Below are 27231 nucleotides of genomic sequence, written 5' to 3'. Positions count from 1 at the left end.
CGTTATGCTGGACGTCAAAGGCATTACACATTATTAGAGATAAGAAAATGTGGTATGAGTGTCAATGAGACAAATCTTCATCCAAGACACAATTTGTAAAAGTAAACCATTATAGGTCAAAGCATCGCCTTCAACACAGAGCATTAGCTGACACCGAACAACAAGCTATAAAGGGTCCCAAAATATGACCAGTGTAAAACCATTCAAATAGGAATAACAACATTCTAATCTACATTAAAAAAAAAACTGATCTGTAAATTGTGTAATCAATATTTCTAATGACAATTGAAAAAAGGTAAAGCCATGCATACTGAAGATACTAAAATAACTGCTTCTTTGTTTTCCACAGACAAACATTTATTTAAAAGATTTCTTTAATTCAATTTATATTAGAAATCTAAATTTTCAAAATCTCGATTTTACCCCAAAAAAATGAACTAGCTATAAATAATACCGAGAACTGTTTAAAAAGTTACCTTTTTTCTTTCTCTATTTTTGAGGGTTTTGTATCTTTTATCCCATGTTAAGGGAGCGCTCACATATATATTACACCCCGTAACATTATTTATTTGGCAGTCCCAACTTGTTGTCTGTCCTAATTTCTTTGTTCGCATACTGGCATCTAATATTAAAATATCATTAGGAAACCAGACTTTAGAATGTGTACAGAACTACACATACTTAGGTATAAATTTTGCATCATCCGGGAGTTTCCAAATAGCAAAGAAAGAACTTTATAACAAAGGAATGAAAGCATATTTCAAATTAAGGAAGACCTTTTCAGTGGAAAGCCCAAAACCTAGTACTTTATTACACATCTATAACCATACAATCCGACCAATCTTCTTGTATGGATCTGAAATTTGGGGTTATATACCACAGAAGAAACAAATACATTTGGATAACTTTATATCAAAAGAAACTGATTATCTTGTACTAGAGAAAATTCATACTAAGCTTTGTAAATTTTCACTTGGAGTTAATATAAAAACATCAAATATGGCATGTAGAGGAGAACTAGGTTCACTCCCTACACTGTAAAATAAAAATATGTAATAATGAATATGGTAAAATATTGGATCCATCTTATGAAAAATATTGAACCTTCAAATATTATTCTAAGGGAAGCCATAAATCTATCTCGTTCTATGGACAAACATAACCAGGAATCTTGGATAGGAAGCATTAAACATATATTTAAATTTCTAGACTTAGAATATCTATTTGTTTTACCAGTCAAACTTTAAACAAAACCATATTCTAAAAAAAGTAAAAACATCTTTAACTATTAGATTTAAAGAAATCTGGTTAACTAGTTTAGAAAGCAATTCTGGGAAGTGTACTAATTTACAATCTAGCAATAAATTAAGAACTTGCAGAAAATTTTAAAATATTTTTATGTTTGAACCATATTTAAAAATGAATTCAAAAAAAGACAGGCAAATAATCACAAGATTTAGAACTAGCTGTCATGATCTTGAAATCGAAAGAGGGAGGTATATTGGAATTAAAGCTGAAGACAGAAAGTGTAAGCTATGTAAGAACGCAGTTGAAGACGAACTACATTTTCTTTTAAAATGTCATGTTCTAAAAGATACTCGCTCTCAACATCTATCTAATTTAAATTCTAAATTCAAAAAATTTTTAAGATTATCTAATGAAATGAAATTTGTTTGGATTCTTTCATCTGAAGATTTGTTTGTTACTTCAAACTTATCTAATTTATTGCACTCCCTTTTTGAAGAACGAAAGAAAATTATAGAAAATATTGTTGTTTCAAAAAAATATAGAAGAAAAATATATATAGATATATATATATATATAGGAAATAAAATTGATCAGGAGTTGTCTCCCATAGACATAGAACTATAAAGAATTATGTAATTTCTCCAGGTCACAGTGGCACCCATAACAACTGTTTTGTCAATAACTTGGTTTATATCAGGTTAATTAGTGTAAATGTGTATTCATGTGTTTTTTTGTTTAAATGTACTTTAATCATTCTAATCATTTTCTGTGCTTTATTTTGTAATTCATTTGATTGTATAGCTCAAATTTTGGGCACCATGATTGGTTAATAAAATTATCTATCTATCTATCTATCTATCTATCTATCTATCTATCTATCTATCTATCTATCTATCTATCTTGCTTCTTTCTTTATGCCCATAATTTATGGGCATTAGCCTATAATTTATGGGCATTATGTTTTCTGGTCAGTGCGTTCGTTCGTTCGATCGTTCGTGCGTGCGTGTGTGTGTGCGTTCGTTGCGTGCGTGCGTTCGTGCGTGCGTGTTTTCGTTCGAGCGTTCGTTCGTTCGTTCGTTCGTTCGGGTTAAAGATTTTGGTCGAGGTAGTTTTTGATGAAGTTGAAGTCCAATCAACTTGAAACTTGGTACACATGTTCCCTATAAATAATGTCAAATTAGAGATTTTATCCCTTTACCTCATTTTCACGGTCCACTGAACATAGAAAATGATAGTGCGGACGGGGCATTCGTGTAATATGGACACATTCTTGTTTTAAATTGTTTTACCTTTTTTATGCTCATTTTTTTTAGCTTTCTATATGTATGAGGGACTTTCTTTACTAAGTATAGACTGTCGCTGCTATATGGTATACGTTTTGCAATTATATATATTTGGTACCATATTTGGTACCATATTTGGTACAATGTTGTATACATCCTCATCCAGTTTGATCTTTCGTAAGTAAAACTATAGTTGTCTCATTGGCAATCATACCAAACCTCCTTATTTCTACATAAATCAACTACATGTATATGCACAACAACAACAACAACACAACAATTTGTATTTGTCAAGTCAAGACGCCCCGGTGGTGATTTTTTTCATTGCGTGAACTATTTGAAATTACAATAAAATGTCCATGAAATTTCCTGTTGCATCCCAAACATTAAGGAATGACGGTATCTCCCTCATGCAAATCTCTGATTCCTTGTCCTGCCTTAGTTAAACTTTTTGTGTCTTTTTTTTGTTTATAGATTTTCATTTTTTTTTTTAACTTAAGCTGTGGATTTTCAATATGTAAGCCTCCAGTATCACTGAAGAGACATTTATCGTCAAAATGCACATCTGCGCAGAAACTGATTTGGTACCGTTTATGTTATTATCTCATTATGCACATCTATACTATTAAACGAGAAGACCTCATTTTTGGTGTCGCTTCTCTCCTTTCCACAATAAATTGATCAACACGCCTCTGTGTCCTATAGGTACAGTGCATAGTCGCATTTGTCATCCATTCATATGATTATTCAGATTGAGTTATTTTGGGAGAAAAACGAGAAAAAAGGCATCCGGATATTGTCCCGTCATTGGACAAAATTTTAAGTCAGATTAGACTTCCGGTTTGCGTTTTTCTGTATACTTTGAACATACATATACAAAAAATAAAGTGTATTTTCAGAATTCTATCTGCTATCATTTTCAAGTTTACTAACCACGGCGGTCACAGAGTTTATTAAATAGAGAGGGTCTGTATACTATATCAATGACCACCATGGATCGATTAGTAAACTTCGAATTGAAAGTAAATACACTATATTTATATAGTAATGAATGTTCATAATATACAGATAAGCGCTAAAAATATTCATGTGAACTTTTGATACCTTTTCTGAAATTAAATCTTTTACAAAATTCATTGATTACAAAAAAAAGAAGATGTGGTATGATTGCCATGTTGAGACAACTCTCCACAAGAGACCAATATGACACAGAAATTAACAACTATAGGTCACCGTACGACCTTCAACAACGAGCAAAGCCCATACCGCATACTCAGCTTCAAAAGGCCCCGAACTGACAATGTAAAACAATTCAAACCAGAAAACTAGCGGCCTTATTTATGTACAAAAAGTGAACGAAAAACAAATATGTAACACATAAACAAACGACAACCACTGAATTACAGGCTCCTTTATACTTAAATGTTCATAACATACTAAATGAAAACTATGTTCATATTGAAATTGATAGAAAACCAAAAATTGGGAATTTTGGAAATAAAGGAGGAGGGATAAAAAAAAAAAAAAAAAAAGCATTTTCCTGTCCCAAATAACCTATATATGACTTATGATACTTTTTGCTGAAATTCTCCAGTCATTCAATATTTTACAAAATTCTTCCAACAACACTTTACATACTTTAAACTACGCTCTGAATGCCCGCGATTTCGCGGGTGTGTTCTAGTTTTTTTTAATTTCGAGTGGTAAATTATTCCATACTTTGGTTACAGAATAATGTAAAGATTTTTTTATAAAAAAATGTATTTGGTCTTGGAACAAAAAGATCATTATTAGAGACAGATCGTAATGTGTGGTGTTACACTTCATCAATATTTAGCATTGCTAAGTAATCAGGTGTTTTATAATTTTATACATTAGAATTGATTGTTGGTATTTTATTCTTTTGGTAAAAGATAGCCATTTTAAAGATGAAAACATGACGTTAGATGGAATAGAAATATCGCATTCCAGTATAATTCTTGCTACTCTTTTTTGAAATTTTATGATTCTATCTGAATCTTTTTGTAATAAATTTCCCCAAACTGAACTACACTAGTCTATATATGGTAGAATATATGCATTATAAAATAGTTGCCTTGTGTGTATTGGCAAATATACTTTAATTTTATATTAAAGGGATATCTTAGATGAGATAATTTTACATATACGATCAACATGATCTTCCCAGCTTAAATTTTCATCAATGTCAATTCCAAGTAATTTTAAGGAATGGACATTCTCAATGCATGTTTCGTTGACGGTAATACATAATTCTGATAGTTGTGTTAGTTTTTGTTTTGAACCCAATTTCATACACTTTGTTTTTTGTGCATTGATTTTCATACTGTTATTGTTACACCAAGATTGTATAGCATTTAAATCATTTTGCAATATGCTGTTTTTTTTTAATCTTTTTATCATGAAAATGCAATGTTGAATCATCAGCATATAAATCCATGTTTGATTGTTTAACATGAAGTGGTAAATCATTTATATATATCAAAAATAACAGCGGACCTAAAATGTAATCTTGAGGCACTCCATACTTTAAACGATTTATCAGATTTAATGTTAGCGTATTTAACCTCTTGTTTTTTTTTTTCAGACAAATATGATTTTATCCAATCTATCATATGTTCTCCGAAATGATAAAATTTTAACTTTTCTAAAAGTATGGCATGGTTAATAAGGTCAAAAGCCTTACTGAAATCTAAAAAAAAAAACTGTACCAACTATTTCTCCATTATCTAAATATTTGAACCATTCGTCAATTAGTTTAGTTAGCGCTGTTTGGCACGAATGACCTTGTCTGAAACCTGACTGGGCGATATGTAACAATTTTGCATTGTTTATGAATTCATATAAATGTGTACATACATGTCTCTCGAAAATTTTAAATATGGTATTTAAAATAGAAATTGGACGATAATTTGAGGGAATATCTCTTGGTCCTCCTTTATGTATAGCAGTTACTTTGGCAAGTTTTAATTTTTGCGGAAAACGATTTGAAGTTATACTTTTGTTTATTACAAAAGTTAATGATGGCGATATTATTTCTGCACTTAGCTTTAAAAATTTGGGACTAATTCTTTCTAAACCTGCCGATTTATTAATATTAAGATGTTTTAGTTGAGAACACACCTCTCCAACAGACATGAGTTTTAAATTAAAATTTCCAGTTTTCTTTAATTTTTTACTAGTAAAATTTTGTAGCATAGAAAAATCCATATCTGAAGTATTATTTCCAATGAGTTTTTCAGCTACGAATGAAAAATGAACATTACGAGTATTTACAATATTTGTTGTTATAAACAGTTTGATTTTCATACTGCATTTTAGGTGGAAAAATATTATCCTCTTTTAGATTTTACTCTTTAATATGATTCCAAAGTTCTTTACTGTTTTTGGAACTAGTTATATAGCGTTTTGGTAATATTCCTTTTTTGCATTAAATCAAGGACGTATATTAGTTATACGTCCTTGATTAGATATTAACGACGTTGTTTTATTACGCCACTTTTAAAAGTTTACCCAATCTTGTTTTGAATGATACATATTCCTATATTGAATGGAATTTTAATTTCTTCATTGAACCATTCGGCTTGTTTAAATGTTTTTACTCTTTTAGTTTTCATTGGTGCATGCTTGTTTATAACTTGATTAAAAAGTTCATACTATTTGTCGACAGCAATATCAATATCATCTTCCATTTCAACAATATGAAAAGGGGTTTGCTGTAAATCTGTACAAAAGGCATCTTCCTTAATTTGTTTGAAACGCCTATATTTTATTTCAATATGATTTTCTTTCTTTATCTTTAAATTGATTTTTCTATTTAAGCATACAGGATAGTATATATTTTTTAACTCGTCAAATTTAGATAAAATATGTTTAACATTAAGGCATACAGCATTGAAACCTTTACATTTTAGATAAAGACAGCTACATTTTAGATAAAGACAGTTCAGTTTTTTTTATGTTTGTTTCTATTACTTTTATGTTTTGAGCTGAAGTTATTAGCACATTTACCATTTTCTGATTTATGACAATTTTCTCTAGAACTTTTGCATCAGGCCAATATATTTTAAACAGCAGCTTTCATACAAACATTCATCAACCTCTAATTGTGGTAGTTTGGGTATGCTAACGGTACATCGATGTCCTTCCATTAGGTTTCTCTTTAAGGGAAATAACTCATGCGCACAACTGACTGGTTTACGATGTAAACTGAAACCAAACCACAAAGTGTGGAAACGTTGTCGTTGGAAACTTTTACTTTATTTTTTCTGTAACCTGTTAGCTTAAATTATGTACAAAAGAAAACTCTTAGCTTTAGATTTTCCTCATCCAGAGACGTTTAATTCCGAAGGTAGGATGTTGTATAGGCCTTTAAAAGAACAGTTTGTTTTTATAAGATGCAGCACCGATGAGGCCGGTGCCCAGCCGTGTTTCTCTCCGTCTACTTACGAGATAACTGTATTGCATTTTAAGCTCCGACGACATCAATTGGGGATTTGATGTTCGCAAATTAAGTTTTCTGGCGACGCGTTAGCGGAGACAGTAAACGGGTATTTGCGACCATCAAATCCCACATTGATGCCGTCGGAGCTTAAAATACAATATTGTTATCTCCATTCTAATGAAACTTACAGAAAACAACGTTAAAACATGTATTTAAAATCTGTCATATGCCGTCTGCGCTTGCTTGCGTCCCATAACATCAATTGTCAATTGATGCCATGTAAGAAAGTGATGTTGTCCAATCAAAATGAATGTTACAAACGTTGTTGCATTAGAATTCGGCTTCCTCCTCCATAATGTACCACTACACCCCCTGGTAATTGGGTTACGGATTGTCCTAGCCTGGTATCCCGGCCCGATATCTAGCTGTGCGTCGCAATACTGACAAGATTAGCCAGGACCCCAGGCTACAGATTGTCCGTGGTGGTGAATTGTGTATAAGTTCCTGAAGTTAGTGATACACCTTGATTAGCCCCTAAATCATTATCAATGCCAAAATGGGGAGTGTACACAGATTCCACTGTACCCGATGTTCGGCCATACTTGTTTAGACAATACTGTCATTTGGGCCACACTTTGTTAAGTCGTTTCAAGCATGGGTTTTGTATCGCCTGCTTTGAAAGTCCCAGAATACAAGATACACAATTACAATCTGGCGGTGGTAGCCACAACTGCGTAAATTATGTGTTAAAAGCTTTATACTTCAGAAGTAAGAAACTATCCATAAACTATTTTAATTCCCCCACGGTAGCAGAGGGGGCATTAAGTTTTACCCTTGTCCATCCATCAGTCCGTACATCTCTAAATTAGTTTCTGTTTTCTAACTTCAAATGTATTGAAACTTATACAAAATGCTTATTATCAATAAACACAGGTCAAAACTAAATTTTGGTGGTGTCAATATACAGTTCAAGAGTGATGCCCTTTTAGAAAATCAAAATGGCTGTTCTGAAAATATAAAAGGTCATTTTTAAAATATCTTTGAAAATTGGAGTTATCTTTCTTTGTCCAGAATGATAGTTGAATCAACCAATGGTCCGAGACCACAAGTATTTTGTAGTACATTTCTTTTAGAACATAAATGAAAATTAAAAAAATCCCACCTGCGCTTTCTCAATGAAATTTTTACAGTGTGTTGTACTACTTTTGGGACAAATTATATCAAAATTACAGTAAACTTCATATGGTCTAACTCAAAATATGGACAATTTTATGTTTAGGGCATCAGGGCTCACGCTACCAGGCGACTTGGGCGAAGAAGTCGCCCTCCCGACCGTCACTTCGCTTTCCCCGACCCCCAAAAGCGAAAACAAGTCGCCCTGTTCTTGACGAAAGTCGCTTTCAGTCGCTTCCGTCATCGGACATTTTCAATTTTTACCAAGTTGATGAAACATCAATTTTTTACTGATAATTAAAGAAATTCAGACATAAACTATTCATTATCTTTAGAAAAGAGGTTGAAGCATTGTCTTCGCAGTGTGTATCAGGTTATTTGATAAAAAAACAACTTTTTATCACTTCGTGCATTTTCGCAAGTTCCGGTGCTTGTTACTCGAAAACGTACATCAACCTAAATTACGGCGGCAAAATAAGTTTGTTACTTCATTTAAACGTGATAAAAGTTGCCTCCAGTAAATGTTTAATCCATTTATTGCATTAAAACCGTCATGTTCCTTTCCAAATAACTTGTCAAACATCGTTTATTTTTGTAAATTTTCTTGCATTCGTCCGCCATTGACCGATTTCTAAACTACGGATCTGAACCGGACCAGCTATGACCGAAATCCGTATTTTTACAATAATTACTACGGACGCATGGATGGAACAGCTGACAGAAGAATATTGATCCCAAAGGGAAAAATTACGCATCCCACACGCATTAAGAGACTTTTGGTTACATCTAATTGATTGGTGTATATAATTCCCTATATTTTTTATGAATGTTTCAAACTATTGATTAAAGTTGCTTAACTCTGAGACTATTATACTAATATCAATATATTATGGCCCAGCTTAATAACTTTTATATTTTTTTTATGAGAAACACTGAATTTCATACACAAAATAATTTTTAATTAATTGTAATTGATATAATTTCTTTACATTTTTTAAAATAAATTTTTTTTTTTTAGTGCTAGATATTTAGTTAGTAGTTTCTCACAAGAACCTTAGTAAAACTTAAACAACTTTTAATTTCAAATGTTACTTTAATTGTAATTTTTTACTCATATGAATTGAACAACATAAAAAGAACATTATTTACATATGGCCCTTTATACTATTGTAAAATCCAAACATTGTAGCGCACCCGCGCGAATGAGCACTTCTCTTTCAAATCTCACCACTTCTCCCTATCAGTTTCAAAAAGAGAAGTCACTTCTCCCTATAATTCTGAAGTAGTGTGAGCCCTGGGGCATCTTGAAATCTTTTGACAGCTTCCGAAGTGCTAATTTTTAACCTTTTTTAGCTGGACAAAATCACTACTTTCCTTTAAAATTCTGGACCCAAATTTTTTACAGAGTAATTTCACCCCCCTACTTGCAATTTGAGGCTTTAAACATGAAGAAATAAATTTGGAAGGGGTATAAAAATTAATGACAAGTAACCCACTGTCAACACTAGGGACTATATTTGTAGACAACGAAAATCAAGGGACGACAATTGTGGTCTCGGACCCAATGCTTTATTCATTTTTACTTCTAACTGATAAATTAAAGCAATCTTTACAAATCAGTGCTTACAATCACTTTGATTTCCATTCAAGGGTTATGCCCTTTACAAATGGAAAAATTACTAAATATTTTCATTTCAATTCTCTCACTTTGAAAGTGTGTCTCAACTAAATTTACTGAAATGTATATATAATGCTTATTACCAGTAAACTCAGTTTAAGTTCAAATTTTGGCAGCTTCACTTTTATAGTTTTTGAGTTATGTCCCTTTATAATGTTAAACGCTAGTGGGGGCATCATCTGTATCCCTATGGACACATTCCCCATTTATTTTGTACTTCAGAGATTCTACAAATGTATTTGTATACTTTGTCCTGAAGATGCTGATCTAATCGGGGCAGCATGTTGATCAATAAAAGATGCGGTTTTCTTAAGTGCCGCTGTCAATTTTGATAGCAGTATTTATGATATTTTATTCATAGTGGTTGGATACAAGAATTTTTTGGATGAAAAATGAACCTTGAAATAGATAGTTAGGAATGGAAATGCAAAGACTCAAATCAAATCAAAAGCTTTATTTTTTTGGCATGTCACATAACAATAACATAAGATTCTTTGAGGTTTTATAATCAACTATTTATTATAACTGTTTTAAGTCATACAGGTAACTGTACACTCTCAATGATTTACTTATAAAAAAAAACCCAGAAAACAGTAGTCTACAAAATACAACAAAGAAAAATAAAGACTGATCAATACAAAAACCTGGGTAGATCACATGTGCTCCTGAAGGTAAATTGGAACACATCCTTATGTGAAACAAGTCGTCAATTATGTTTTAATATTATTGTTGCACACAATACATGTTCATGTACATTTCTTCTGTAGGTTCCCCTTGTAGACATTTTCCTAAATATATGATAAAATTTTTAAATGACAAGCCTTAGAATTGTACTTGAAATTTGAATAGATCCTGGGGTACATTTGTACATGTAGTTGTTGTACATTTGTACATGTAGTTGTTAGCTCCTAATACTAGAAGTTACATTGGTAATAGACAGAAATATAATATATTACTTAAAATTTATATTTTTCAGATGAGAATTACTTTAGAAATTTTATTGTTTGGTTGGAAGACCAGAAAATCCGACATTATAAGATTGAAGATAGGACAGGGCTACGTAACATGCCTAGCAGTGATTGGACAAAACATTTTCAGCAGTATTTAGAGGATTTAGGATGTCCTTACCAACCATCCCAAAGATCTTTATTAATTGATTGGATATTAGGATATTCAGTCAGATTAGAATATGGTGATAATGGTAAGAAATATGGATATTGATTGGAATTAGAATATTGGCCAAGTTGGGATAATGGTACTAAGTAATGGCCATTTCTGAGAAAAGTCTCTGGCTGGAAGAAAAGTGTATTTATATTAATTTGAATAATCTTTCCTGGCATTGACGTAAAAATCCCATTTTATACATTATATATTTTCCCGACAAATTGGAAATGTGCAACAAACAGCCTTACAGAAATACCCACAAAGAATATATAAATATATATGTAAATACATTCTGTTTACACCAAAATGCTTCAGGTTAAAGTTTTTGGTCAAGGTAGTTTTTGATGAAGTTGAAGTCCAATCAACTTGAAACTTAGTTCACATGTTCCTTATGATATGATCTTTCTAATTTTAATGCCAAATCAGAGTTTTAACCCCAATTTCACGGTCTACTGAACATAGAAAATGATAGTGCAAGTGGGGCATTCGTGTACTGGGGACACATTCTTGTTGGGTAAAGCTTTTGCTCATATTTAAATATTTTAAATACAAGATTTCAAAATGAGGCTATTTTGGTAGTTATGTTATTGATTGATGGATACTTGACAGTTTATGCATTTTTGCACAAATTTCAAGAAGAATTAACTGAAAAAATATTTAAAGATGACTCATAACTGTAAATGGTGATGGGCAACGGAGAAAGTATAAGGTCTCTTTTTTGCTTCTTGAATCAAAAATAAAAAAAAATATCACAAATCTACCAGATAACATAGACAATTACAATGTCTTAATGAGGAGACTAGAACATTATAATTATAAGAAAACGTGGTATGATTTTTAATACGAGACAACTATCCACCAAAGTTCAACATGTTCAAAAGGTGAGGATGCATTTATTCAAAAAAAGTAAAATAAAAGTTTTAAATCTAATCTCACCTATAGAATTTAAAGAGAAAAGAACTTAAAATATCTTGATCATGTTGATGAAAAATTATGAAATATTAAATTTTTTGAAAACTGAAATGTATGTCATATTTTATTTCAGTTGACCAGTATAAAACAGTTACACCAGAGAAAGTTACACATAGTAAAGCACCCCCTGGTGTCTCTTCAAATCCATTAGATAATTTAGATTGTAAGTATCAGTAGGTTTTGTTGGAATTACATGTATAATTCATTTAATCGGTATTGAAGACTGTGACAGGCATATCATCACAGTTCCTTTAGTTTGCCACAAAACTCATATCAAGTATACATTTGGGTAGCGTTGAATTTACTGTTCTTAAGTTATGTCCCTTTATAACAATATTGTCTTATCATCAGTCAATCTGGAAACGTTAAAAGAAATCGTTTCTTTAAAGCAATGAGGCCAAATAATAGTGAAGTCTCTTCTGTTTTCTAATGTTTCTGTAGAATAAACCTCATGGTTACTGTTGCTAAAAATAAAACATAAATTTTGTACTTTTCTTTTATATTATTCAGCTTTTTTTATGGAAGAATGATTTGATATTTGGTCTGGGACTTTATCTTATTGAGTTTCAGTGTCTTTCAATAATTATTTTACTCACCGTGTTTGGAAATTTCCTTGATTATTACTCATTAAGGTTTACTGTGTTAAAGATTTTTTAGATCTTTAATGCAGCAATTTCCTGTTTGTCAGTTCTTTTTAGTTTTATTATTTCTACTTAGCATGAAATTCTTGCTGAAAAGACAACTATCCAACAGAGTCCAAATAAGGCTGATACAACTATAGGTCATGTGGCAATCAGTAACATACCTCTAAATAAGGCTGATACAACTATAGGTCATGTGGCAATCAGTAACATATCTCTAAATAAGCAACAGTTTCTGATTTTTGGGATACGATTGCTTTTAAGCTATCTGTAGACTTATACCATTGACTCAGGGCCATGCCCTCACATCAACCGTTTTATTCTAATGAACATCTCAGATTCTTGAGATTGTCTTGCTTTAAATGGTATAAAAAACAGAATGATTGAATTTAAACAACTGTCCTATAATGTTCTTCTCATAATCTTCATGTGTCGATATTTCCCTTGACTTGTATGCATGTTTTTAACAACACGGAAAATCAGAATTTAGAAGTATTTATATTTAGTGTTTTTATAAATTTAGAAACAAGTCAGAGGGAATTCCCCAGTTTTGATAACATGCGAGAGTTCTCTGAATTCCGATCGTTAAATCTATTTCTGAAGTATATAAGAACTGAAGTGGAGTTTTCATATACATGTATGTTACCGTTATGAAACTGATATTTGATATTGTACTTCCATAAAGAAATGGAGGTAATTTAATTAACATTTTATAAACATTCTTGCTACAAATCACAAGTCTAGGGTTTGTTTATGTAATTATGCGCATGCGTATAGTTTTCTTGACTTGAAAGGGTATCAGATTGAATGGTTGCTCTGGATTCCCCACTCCATTGATTAAATTGAAACTCACGAGATCTTTTGAATGTCTGTCTGCTATTGAGGGTTATTGTTTTTGCATAATTTAAAATCATATGCATCATTTAAATTAAAATAAATGTAGTCCACAACGCGAAGGTGTAACTAGAACACCCCTTCAGCCAAAATGGAGTCTTCCATATTATGGTTTTGAGTTGTCTCCCTTCCGTAAGTAACTTTCTTCAAACGACAATACGTCGAGAAAAATTAACTCATTCTGTCGATAGACGTTGTATTATATTAAAACCGATCGTAATTTACACAGAGGAATGTGTACTGAAAGGAGTCACGACCACTGACCCAAAGGAAATTAAATATTTAAAGAGTTAGGAATAGGGGTTCCACCTAGAATTCACGTAGGAAAATAGGTGATAAGGTACGAAGTGAAATATCTTCTCTCACTCTCAGTGACTGCTGTGGAAAGTCAACTTGGAATTAGTAGTACAAAAATAAAAGACAATAAGTACAATGTTCATACGCTTGTATTGAGGATTGGCTATTTTTAAAGTTGAATAACTATTCAGATTATGTAAATTACATTTTAGGAGTATTTTACACGTGCAGTTGAATTATTTTTGAAAATAATACTAATACATGTATCAATGAAAACAATGGCAATCGTATCCCTCAGAGCAATCTGCTCTTTGATTATGTAATGATACACCTATATTACTAAAGAAAGATACCTATTTCATTGAGCCATAACCCCTCATAAACCATACAAAGTCAGAAATAGCATCATTTTGCTAAATTAAACGACATCCACTTTTTGTACACAGGTGCAGAAGTGTCCAAAAATGAAATGGGCGTTGAACTTGTCAAAGCTCCCCCTACCCCTATTATCTGTAAACACAGGCATCCAATGTCCGCACCCCTCTATTTTTTATGTGTAAACATAGTTACCTGATGCCCTGACTCCTCCCCGTTTTTTATGTGTAAACCCCCCTACACAATGTTTTGTTTCAACACTTGCCCATTTTTACTGCGATTTTACTCGCATTTTCTAGTATACTTTTATATTAAAATATATTTGACATACTGTTGATTCATTAATTTTCTAGGGTATCAATTTACGTGGATTGAGGAAAACTTGCGCTTTTGTGTATATCTGATTTCATGGTTTTGCCAATCTCTTCATACAAAGCCTATATGTAGAAAATTTGTTATTCGTTGAACATTTAAATTCCTGATTCACCTTTTCCATTGAAACTCACAAAAATTGGTATCCAACGAATAATAAAAAATCAACAGTACCAGAAAATAAAATCACAAAAATACTGAACTTAGAGGAAAATCAATGCGGAAAGTCCATAATCACTTGGCAAAATCAAATAACAAAATGCATCAAAAACGAATCCACAAGAACTGTCAAATTCCTGACTTGGTACAGGCATTTTCAAATGTAGAAAATGGTGGATTAAACCTGGTTTTATAGCGCTAACCCTCTCACTTTGATGACAGTCTCATCAAATTCCGTTATATTTACATTAATGCGTTAACTAAACAGACACTATAAATAAATAGTCAAAATATGGGTACATCAGTCATCATCGTATAACAATTTTAAAAGGGACAATTTAACAGAACACAAAAACATCTATCTACAAACACATTCATTGATTTGTGTGTCTGACGTCAGAAAATGTTATACATCACATAGATTTGTCGTTCAATGTGCATACAAACAATTTTAAAATTTACATAGGCAATGTTAGCATATAGGGTTAAAAAATAAAAAGTGTGTAAGAATAAATTTCAGAAATAGACCGAGATTAAAAATAGTCCAAAAGTTATATATAGAATTTATAAGAATAGTTACCTTGTGTACACAAAAAGTAACCTTGTGTACACATCTCTATCATGTTACAAACAGTCAATAAAGGAAAACAAATCCTTGATTGATGTTTCATCTATGTACAAAATGTTTTTTTTCTTTCTTCAGTTGATGATCCAGACTTCAAAGCTGGTATACAATCTCTATCTATGATTTTACAAGTACCTCCATATCAAGATCATTTAGAACAACTTAAGGTTCGTATACTTGAATTTCATAAGTTTTAACTTGCAAATTTTTTATAACTTGCATGTGAGCTCTTTAAAGATGCTTAAAAGGTTCATATTATGTTGAGATACCTTTAATTCATAACTTTGAATTTTCTAAAAATATTTTTTTTCTTGGAATGTATTTCTGTTTAAAGTAATCAATAATTTTGATAGGTATGAATGAAATTGATCAAGATCGGACCAAACATATTTAATGTTACAAAGCTGTGTTATTGGGTTATCTGAAGAATCTAGAATGTTGCAAAGTAAGAAAAGCTGTTTCAGATTCAATATTTGATTTAAAATAATTGAATTCCAATAAATCCTTGTACTTTATAAACCCTGCCATGATATTATTGATTTGATTTTCAGGCTATTTGCTTAGTAGTCAAAGACAGATTATCAAAAGAAGCATTAGAGAGAGCTGACAAATATAAAGAGGTTAGATTATTTACAAAAATAGACAGAAATCTTTGATTTTTATTTGTCCTGAGAAGTACAAGACTTGTTAATCAATATGTTCTTGCCTATTTTCTCATAAACAATAATCGGTATGAACTATAAACAGCAAAATTAATCAGCAGTACAACTTCAGGAGTTATTGCCCTTTAAGGAAGATTTTGTTTTTAATCTTTAATGGTTTTGCCAATTATCTCACCTGCAGAGGACAGCTGAAGCCTGCCTCCAGGTATGGGATTTCTGCTCTTTGGTTGTTGTCACTTTGACACATTCCCCTTTCCATTCTCAATTTTACAATAGATAGGTAAAAACTGTAAACAACAAGAATATTATTAATACAAGAGTTACAAAAATGTTTGTATTATAGAAAAAAGATGGATGACTCCTCAAGAAGTGTGTAATTGACAACTTTTGTTTTTAATATATATATAAGTTTTCATGTTTTTGGCAATTATCTGGAAATTTTTATAGATAGGCAGAAACTTCAAACAAAAAAATGACTGAATATCAGTAAGGGCAGGCCATACATATAACTGTAAATTAATCCAAAAACTCTTCCTAAAACCAAATAAGCTGTCATAGGCTCTGCAAAACGACACATTGCTTGATCTAATATTAATTTATTTCTAAAAATATTTCTGAGGTTAGATTACTAATATCAAACAGAACTTTCACCTCCAAAATTTAAGCTTTTAACAGACATTAAACGTTACATAATTTGATTAACTTCTGCCTTTATACAACACTTATTAAATGTTGTTTATTGCTTTGATGATCTACTTCTCCTTAAAGAACCAGTCATGCTTTATTAATGTTGATATGAACATTATTTCAAATTTAAAGCATAAAGTCACAAAAAACCTTGAATTAATATATATATAAATTTATTGCAGGATAATATAGAACATCTTGAATTAGAAAAAACATCATTAGGTTTTGATACAGGAGGTATGTATAAACCTCCAGTTAGTAACATTATTATCCATGTACTAAGTTATAGTACAATTCTGTCAATGGTTTATGTAGTACTTAAGTGGTGACAAAGAATTGCTTATATATATGCAAAGAAAATAAGAAATGAATAATGGTTGTTGTATGATAAGAAAGAAAGATTTTAGAAATTATACTTTTTTTTCATCACCTTAAAACTTATATCAATCATATGGAACCATATTCATAAGGGAGGTTGACTATATATATAGCTAGCAGGAAGATATATGTTACAGATAAAATGAGGCATTGGGGAAGCAAAACTACTGAATCTAATTGTGGAAAATATTTCTAAGGCCACAAAATATGGAATTATAAGAGCCTATACACTAGTTAACCTAAAAAAGGCAGACTTATAAGAGCCTATACACTGGTTAACCTAAAAAAGGCAGACTTATAAGAGCCTATACACTAGTTAACCTAAAAAAGGCAGACTTATAAGAGCCTATACACTAGTTAACCTAAAAAAGGCAGACTTATAAGAGCCTATATGCTAGTTAACCTAAAAAAGGCAGACTTATAAGAGCCTATACACTGGTTAACCTAAAAATGGCAGACAACATATACAAAAGACTTATTTATTATGTTTAAAATGCATTCTGTTGTTTGTAAAAAAAAAAAGATTGTCAGAAAAGTCACATTAATTGGTCTCTGCAGTAACCATGGTAACCAGAAACAACTACACTTCTTTGGACCAGATCTTATTTCTCACATACTACAAGTTAATTCTGTTAGTTTTTATACAACCACAAAAAAAAAAAAAAATTTTGGCCTTATATTGGTATCATGTCGTCGTTGTCAGCATCGTCCGAAGATGGATTGTTTCCGGATAAAAACTTTTGAATAAGTAAAAAGAAATCAATAAAATTTTAACACAATGTTTATAACCACAAAAGGTAGCTTGGGATTGATTTTGAGGGTTATGGTCCCAATGGTTTAGGAATTAGGGGCCCAAAGGGACCAAATAGATATAGGAAAATGGTGTGAGTGCCAATGAGACAACTCTCCATTGAAATAACAATTTATAAAAGTAAACAATTATAGGTCAATGTATGACCTTCAACAAACAGCATTAATCTAGTTTCAGGAAAAAAAAGTTGTGTATTAGTATTTCAATTGTTCTGAAATTGTACCACAATGTTTAACACCATATTTAGAAGGTTAAGATTTATTTTAAGGGGTTATTGGGCAAATAGTCTAGGAATTAAGGGCCAAAAAGGGGCCAAACAAGCATTTTTCTAGTTTCAAGACAATTACTTGTGTGTAACTGTATGGACCTCTCTGACATTGTACCACAAGTTTCCATACAACACAGGGAAGGCTGGGATTCAGTTTCCAGAATATGTAGAAATAAGGGGCCAAAAAGAAGCATTTTTCTAGTTTAAAAATTTTTACAAGAAGGTTCAATACCTCTAAAGGAAGGTTGGGATTGATTTTGGGGGTTATTGTCCCAATAGTTATTGATGCCAAAAAGGGGTCCCAAATCATTTTTGTAGTTTTTGTCGAGCCTGCAACTTTTGTTGCAGAAAGCTCGACATAGGGGTAGTGATCCGGCGGCGGCGGCGGCGGTGTTAGCTCACTTCTTAAAAGCTATATATTTTAGAAGGTGGAAGACGTGGATGCTTCATATATTGTATATAGATGCCTCATGTTACGAAGTTTCCGTCAGTCACATGTCCATTGTCCTTGACCTCATTTTCATGGTTCAGTGACCACTTGAAAAAAAGTTCAGATTTTTTGTAATGTTAAATTCTCTCTTACTGTAAGTAATAGGATAACTATATTTAGTATGTGCGTACCTTGCAAGGTCCTTATGCCCGTCAGACAGTTTTCACTTGACCTCGACCTCATTTCATGGATCAGTGAACAAGGTTAAGTTTTGGTGGTCAAGTCCATATCTCAGATACTATAAGCAATAGGTCTAGTATATTTGGTGTATGGAAGGACTGTAAGGTGTACATGTCCAACTGGCAGGTGTCATCTGACCTTGACCTCATTTTCATGGTTCAGTGGTTATAGTTAAGTTTTTGTGTTTTGGTCTGTTTTTCTCATACTTTATGCAATAGGTTTACTATATTTGTTGTATGGAATGATTGTAAGGTGTACATGTCTAGCGGGCAGATGTCATCTGACCTTGACCTCATTTTCATGGTTCAGTGGTTATAGTTAAGTTTTTGTGTTTTGGTCTGTTTTTCTCATACTTTATGCAATAGGTTTACTATATTTGTTGTATGGAATGATTGTAAGGTGTACATGTCTAGCTTGACCTCATTTTCATGGTTCAGTTGTCAAAGTTAAGTTTTGAGTTTTGGTCTTTTTATCTTATACTATATGTCATAGGTCAACTATATTTGGTGTATTGAAATATTTTATGATCTATATGTCAGTCGTGCAGGTTTTATTTTACCTTGACCTGGTTTTCACGGTTCATTGCTCTGTGTTAAGTTTTTGTGTTTTGGTCTATTTTCTTAAACTATAAGCAATAGGTCAACTATATTTGTTGTATGGAAGCATTGTTAGCTGTACATGTCTGCCTGGCATATGGTTCAACTGACCTTGACCTCATTTTCATGGTTTATGTTAAGTTTATGTGACAGTCGTAATAAAGCTTTATATTTAGAAGGCGAGACATTTCAGTGTGTGCACTCTTGTCTATCAATAACTGATGTTTAAGTGTATGAATCTCTCTGAAATTAAACCGCAAGTTTCCTTACCATGATGGGATGGTTAGTATTGACTTTGGGGAGGGGGGTTATGGCTCAAAATGTTTCAGAATTAGGGGCAAAAAAGGAGAATATCTAGGTATTTCTGGTCAATGGACAATTAAGACAATTAAAAAGCAGGGTAAGGGAGGTATTTCTAAAACATTTAACATACAATTTTTGGAATGTTAGGATTTACCTCCCTTACACTACTTGTATATTATGTATAAAGATATGTCAGGTTTTGGACTAATTGCGAAAAAAGAGGGTGGTTTTCAATTTTTTCTCTCTCAAATTTCTCAAATTCCAAATTTTTGAAAAGTTATAAGAATTATCAAAAATTTGTTCGCAATCCAAATTCAGAGCTGTATCAAGCTTGAATGTTGTGTCCATACTTGCCCCAACTGTTCAGGTTTCAACTTCTGCGGTCGTATAAGGTAGCAATACACAGTTAGGAATTTAGTTTCGCATTTTGGCCCCTGTGGATTTTTCAAATAGAAAAGTTATTGTGTAATAAAATTCATTTTTAGACAGCTGAGTGCTAATTTAGCCTTCAAAGATGGTTTATAAGAGCATCAAGATTATTTTTTACATGTTTTATGGGCTGTTTTCTGTTTGACAATCCGTATTTTCATAGCTAGACCGGCCATCGGTCCAGAAATTAATGTAATCAAATGTTTACAAACACTTTTTTTCTACACGAAGTTTTTGACGCAATTTTACAAAAAAATGAGACGAAAGACATATGATTTTCATTGGATTTGCTGAACGATATATGTACACAGTTTCAGAAAAGGTATTACTTCAAGCGATTGAAATTCTACTTTTAGCCAAATTTTTGGGAAATATGTGACATCTTTTCCCCCCTTTTTGCAATATTTTATAACAAATAAATGCAGATTGTTGCCATGGATACACCAAAAAGAAATGATATTTTACCATTTTATATACTGAATTTAAAATCTATGGAAGATTCTGATTACATACATATGCCCATATATGACACAAACAGTAAGCTTGATATTGCAAGAAACAATGAAAAGGGGATGGTAAAATTTATAAGGGCAAATTTTAATATTTTTTCCTAACTGTTTATTGCTACCTAAAGCTGTGCCCTGCGGAACACCTGTTTTTTTAAATAAAGAATTAACAATTTAAATATTTACTTAAATTAGTTAATTTTATATGCCTGTAATTTAATTTATTTAATTTTTTCAGATTATATAATTAATGAAGCTGCAAAGATTTTACGTTTAATTCATATAAGAGATTTAAGAGATCTACAGAACCAAATAAACCAGGCTATTGTAGCTGTGCAAGCTCTGATAGCTAATCCTAAAACAGACAGTAGACTTGGCAAAGTCGGCAGAATGTAAATTTCCATCCAAGTATTGATAATGACGCAAAATAAAATAAGTGCTATTTTACCTTATCCTTCAGTTAGAAGAACAGGGACATTGATATTTTTGCTTTGCTGCAGATGCAAAAAACGGTATTGAATATAGTTTATTCAGCATTAAGACTGTTCAGTTGTATGGGCTCAATAAGTTATTTATGTCCCTTCCTCTAGGCAAGGTGGGCATTAAGTGTTACCCTTGTCTGTCTGTATGAATGTCACAAAATTGGTTTACATTCTCTAACTTATACTTAAGGTTTTAGGGAAACTTAAGCACAATGCTTATTACCATAAAACACAGATTAATTTGAATTTGGTGGCATCACTGAACAGTTCTCTAGTTATGTCCCTTTATAATGTTATATGCAAGAGTATAGCTTGTACAAAGTGAACACTGCAAAAAAACATAAAAAGGACTTTCTAACCCATTGAAATTTTTCGATTAAGTTTAACCATTTGTCCTTATATAGGTATCTTCTTTTACTTCAGGTTTTTCTGTATCAACTGTTCAGCTTTTTTTTTATTTTAGAGTTGGGGCTAATTAGGGTCAGTTATTGGTTAGGAGTAGGTTAAGGGTTCAGGTTAAGTTTTGGGGTTTGGTGCAGCTATATTTTGTTTGGACCCCTTAAGTAAAAGAAGACCACTAAATGGACACTACATGTACTTGTTTCCTCTATGACCTATCACAATTTGTTATTAATTTGATGTTAATTTGTACGATGTATAAAACTTGCTGGTGTAACTAACTTTACCTTTACATGAACTGTACAGTATGCACTCTATTTCCCAATATGAAATCTTTAATTGAAGATGGTAAATAGTTTTAAGGACACAGTACTGTTAGTTTTATTTTTCACAAGTTTTTTTTATTCCATTGTTACATATGTACTTAAGTTTGAATGTCTTAACATATGTTAGTGCCAAATAAAACTTTTCTTTGATCTGCTAGATATAAAATGGTTCATATTTATTTTACAAGAGTATACGTAGAAGCTACTTATTTGTATTGATGTAGCATCAGAAATAATTTATTTTTAGTGTCCTGTTCAAATTGTCATAGTACTTATATATGTTGGGTTGTTTAAATGGTTTTCAGTATATGATTAACCGAATTTTGTCTTAAGGTTGTAAACAAGCCCATTAACTCACAAACTGAATTAAAGTCTTGTAAGTCAACCAATAACTCTACAAAAAAACTGTTAAATCCTTATAATTCTTAACCCAGAAATTCATATTTTTTTCTTTCAATTTTAAACTTTCTTAGAACCCAAGGATTCAATTCTTGTATATATTTCCTTTAAATTATATCAGAGTGAAATCCACATAGTGTTTACTTATATCGGTTACAAAAGTAGTTTCTATAGCATGGTCTAGTGAAGTGAAATCCAGTGGTTGAATCTGGTGGTTTCTCATTAATTTCAGGCAAACATAACTTTGCTTTCTTGACAATTTGCTATAATGAATTGTGTACTTTCTGTGAGAATTAAGTGTGCCTTTTTGGTTATTGTACAATAGCAAAAACAGAAGAATTGAATTTGACCAATGGAAAACTGACAACTTGTCTCAATCAAACCAAAAATTATTATAAAAAAAAATTAACAACCATAGTCTTGGAAAAATATAAATAGGCATAGAATTAGAAAATGGTATTAATAACATCACCTTCTTTATACTTATTCTAATAGCTTACTACAGGGTATGAGTATTGTTCATTACCTGATAGTTTTTACATCTTTTTCTGTCTCATTTTAACAATTCTCCATTATTGTATACAAATGTACTTATTATGGTCAACTGTTAATGTAAACTATTAGTCATATTATGGTCAACTGTTAATGTAAACTATTTGTCATAGGCTGGATCTGTTTATGCAATAAATGGTTCAAAAAGGGAAATATTTTAATTCATTTCTTCCTCTTCTTGATGTGCCCTGCCTGTGGACTGTCACCATCAGATGGTTCTATCTACTGATTGTGTTTTGGTAATGGTATGATATAAAAGATAAATTCTCATTGTAAGTTTTCAGTTCACATAATTATGAGCCAGTCCATGCAAAGAGGTACAAAAAGTCCTTGGGATAAACTTTACAGGACACATTGTTAAAGTTTGTTTAAATATTTTTCCAAAAAAATTGATATTAATGTAAACATTTATGAAATTGTCAAGTCTGTCCCAAATTTATCACTTAAAAAGGAAAAAGACCTTTAGATATGTGAGCTTGTGTACTTAGGCAAGTGTAAAATCATGTGTTACCTGGAGCAATGCTATGTTGTGCAGAAATTAAACCATTTAGGACACTACAGCTGGAAAGGTTAACAAATTTTATCGTCTCTACCTATGCCTAGAGAAAGGAAGACAACAGTTAAATGTAAGGGAAATGCCGTAATTTTGTCATCTTGTGCTTTTGAAATTGAAATTAAAGTTAAGGCATGATATTTAATATTATAAACATCATCAAAGTCCTTGTCCAGGATTTTAACTGTTGTCCCCTATAACTATGAACAAGAAGATGTGGTATGAGTGCCAATGAGACAACTCTCCATCCAAGTCGCAATGTTTACAAAGTAAACATTTATTGGTCAAAGTATGGCCTTCAACACAGAGCATTGGCTCACACTGAACAGTAATCTATAAAGGGTCTTAAAACGATATGTGTAAAACATTCCAAACAGGAAAACCAACCGTCTAATATAAATAATCAAAGTACTTGTAAGCACTGAAGGGTAAAGAATGCTTTAATTTATCAGTGGGTAGCATAATTATACTGCATTGTATAAAGCATGATAGACAAAGGGAGATAACTCTTATTTTAAACATTACTTTAACCCTTTCCTCCATAATGACGCCTTTTGACGCCACCCCCTTTACTCCATAATGACGCCTTTTGACGCCTGTGTAGCACCTCAGTTGAAATGCTCTGACTACGAAATGTCTGGATCAGACGAAAAAATTGTTTCCAATATGAAAAGGATTTCCATGAGAATATCTGAATTGAATTTCATTGATGAAAAAATCCTATGTGAATCTAGTATGTAAAAAAAAAAAATCCATGGAGGAAAGGGTTAACAAGACATCATTATTATTTTTGAAAAGATATAAGCTTCTTGACTTTGCACTTGTAACTTAAATATCTGAGCATACATTTCATTGAAAAATTTCGGGAAATGTTCATTGATAGAATGTTATTACCATTGCACTATACTTTGTGTAGTGATAAACCTTGAAGGATTTAGATATCAAGTCAGTACCATAGGGTTTTGATTGCATTTCATGCAATCTTTACCCAAAAAACTAGAAAGAAGACACGCTTCTGAACCCCACCAACAAACTACATTGTACAACCACTGAACAACAGGAGTAGAAAAATAATGCAAATATAAATTGTCACTAATATGTTAAGCATGGAAATTTCCTTATTAACCTTCAGCAAGTAAATAGAAAATTGCTAAATGAAATAGACGTAGTTGACTAGAAAGGGTTAAATGCAAAATAAATTATCTGAAAATAAAATGATTTACAGTAGTCGTGAAATTATTCTCTTTCATTTTCATTTTTACCTCCATGAGCTTTTCTCATCTCTTGGCGTCAGTGGTTGTAAACTTTTGACATTTTGAATTTCTTTTAGAGAACCACTGAATGGAATGAAACCAAACATGACATAAATGTTCCTTATGAGGTACTAACCAAGTGTGGTTTCTTTGTAGCTGATCCATCATCCAAGATGGTCACCAGTGGGGGACTTAGTTTAACATAGGACCCTATGGACAATACATTCAAATGTCTTCTTTTAGAGAACCACTTAATGGAATGAAATAAAACATAGCATAAATGTTCCTTGTGAGGTGCTGACCAAGTGTTGTTACTTTGAAGTCGATCCATCATCCATGATGGCCACCAGAGGGGACTTAGTTTTAAAACATAGGACCCTACGGGAAATACATGTACATTCAAATGTCTTCTTTGAGAAGAACCACTTAATGGAATGAAATAAAACATAACATAAATGTTCCTTATGAGGTGCTGACCAAGTGTGGTTACTTTGTAGCTGATCCATCATCCAAGATTGTCACCAATGGGGGACTTCGTTTAGCAAAGGACTTTATGGACAATACATACAAGTTTCTTCTTTAAGAGAACCACTGAATGAAATGAAACTAAGCATGGCATGAATGTTCCTTATACTTATGAGGTGCTGACCAAGTGTTGTTACTTTGAAGTCAATCCATCATCCATGATGGCCGCCAGAGAAGTACTTAGTTTAACATTCCTAGGACCCTATGGGAAATACATACAAAAGTCTTCTTTTGAAGAACCACTGAATGGAATGAAATCAAACATGGCATGAATGTTCCTTATGAGGTGCTAACAAATCCATCAAACAAGATGGCTGCCAACAGGGGACTTAGTTTAACAAAGGATGTGCTATGGGAAATATATACAAATGTCTTCTTCTAGAAAACTGATTAATGGATTGAAACCAAACATGATTTGAATGGGTATTTTTAGGTGCTGACCAACTACTGTTACTTTGTAGCTGGTTTGTCATTGTCTTTATATAAAGTCATATTCTACAATTTCAATGAATTTATTAGTAATTTCTGTAAACTTTACAAAAGTTTTCTGTTTTAGGTTAAATTACGGGACCAATATCAAACCAATTTGGCCTCAATGATTTTTAGGGTAACTTTTAGGGTATCTATTAAGATTTTGATCTATTTTCACATGATTTTCAAAACCAAAGTAGAATCAGGTGAGCGGCACCGTAGGTGGATCCAGGAGAGGCCCTGGCCCCCTTTTGTTGGAAAAAAATTTGTTGATTATATAGGGAATCACTGAAGCATGACTGGAGCAGGCCCCTCTAAGGTCAAAGTTCTGGATCCACCACTAGCCGCAGGCTCTTGAGAGCCTCTAGTTTAATTTCAACAACTGTTTATTTTTATACTTTTTATTATGATTTTGAAAATTCCTATGGCATGATATGAAAGGCATTTTTATAAGAAATATACATAATTATTAATTATTCATTGTAACCCCCTCCCCCCTTTTTCCCTTGAGATGCAGGCACCTCTTAATTATATGATATTTTTTTTAATTAATATATCATCTGTTCTGTGAATTTGGCCGAATTTTCAGTTGTTTTTTGTAGATTGGTAAGTGGCAAAAAAATTTGCTGTCGTATATTGGTATCACTTTGTCCTATCTGCATCGTCCGAAGACATTTGGTATCCGGACAAACACTTTAGCATAAGTAAATAGAAATCTATGAAATTGAAACACAAGGGTTTATGACCATAAAAGAAAGGTTGTGATTAAATATTGGGATTATGGTCCCAACAGTTTAGGAATTAGGCGCCCAAAAGGGGCCAAAACAAGCATTTTTCTAGTTTCCAGACAATAACTTGTGGAATCGTGTATGAATCTCTCTGAAATTATACAAAAACTTTTTCATACCACAAAGGGATGGTAAGAATTGGCTTTGGGGGGATTATGGATCAAACCATTTAGGAATTAGGGGGAAAAACAAAAGTGTCTAGGTTAATGGACAATACTTAAGTACAAAACATAATTTAAAAGCAGTGTAAGGGAGGTAATTCAAACACAACATTGTCAATAACCTCTCTTGCACTGCTATTGAATTATGTATAAAGAAATGAGGTAATTAGCTGTCAATTTACTTTTAGAAGTTACTATTTAGAAATGCTGATAAAGGTACTTTTAATTTTAGCCATGAATATGTAAGTCATTTTCTATTTTAAGACTTTTATGCTGTATTTAAATGGGTTATTATGGTTGCAAACTCCATTGGAAATTAAAATTGAGATTAAGACCATATCTTGATGGATTTTTTTTTTGTTTGGTTGGAAAAGGGGGGTGGGGTTACATTTTGTTCTCAAGCTTATTTTTTTTGGGGGGAGGGGGTCAATTTGCAACAGCATAGTGTATTGCACAAAAGCAAAAAAATGAATATATATTCAAATCACATAACCAATTTAAGTTCTTTGACTACAGTTATTCTGTGTCAGAAACCTATTATGTGTCAAACTTTTAATTACAATCCAAATTGAGACCTGTATCAAGTGCGGATATTGTGTCCATTTTTGCCCAAACTATTCAGGGTTGGACCTCTGCGGTCGTATCCAGCTGCACTCAGCGGAGCAATTT

The 27231-nt window shown here is 32.1% G+C and overlaps 1 protein-coding gene across 1 annotated transcript; it reads left to right on the top strand.

Moving 5' to 3' along the window:
• Positions 1-6743: 6743 nt before the first annotated feature.
• On the top strand, positions 6744-22964 carry LOC143067030 (RNA transcription, translation and transport factor protein-like). Its single transcript, XM_076239967.1, has 7 exons — positions 6744-6900; positions 10821-11045; positions 12054-12143; positions 15422-15510; positions 15895-15963; positions 16875-16929; positions 20892-22964. The coding sequence occupies exons 1-7, from the start codon at positions 6840-6842 to the stop codon at positions 21047-21049; spliced, it is 747 nt and encodes a 248-aa protein (XP_076096082.1). The 5' UTR covers positions 6744-6839; the 3' UTR covers positions 21050-22964.
• The last annotated feature ends 4267 nt before the right edge of the window (positions 22965-27231 follow it).

Source organism: Mytilus galloprovincialis, chromosome 3 (assembly GCF_965363235.1).
Source record: "Mytilus galloprovincialis chromosome 3, xbMytGall1.hap1.1, whole genome shotgun sequence".
In the NCBI taxonomy this organism is placed as follows: Eukaryota; Metazoa; Mollusca; class Bivalvia; order Mytilida; family Mytilidae; genus Mytilus; species Mytilus galloprovincialis.
The sequence above is the reverse complement of the archived record's forward strand: the minus strand, read 5'-3'. Positions and strand labels throughout refer to the sequence as shown.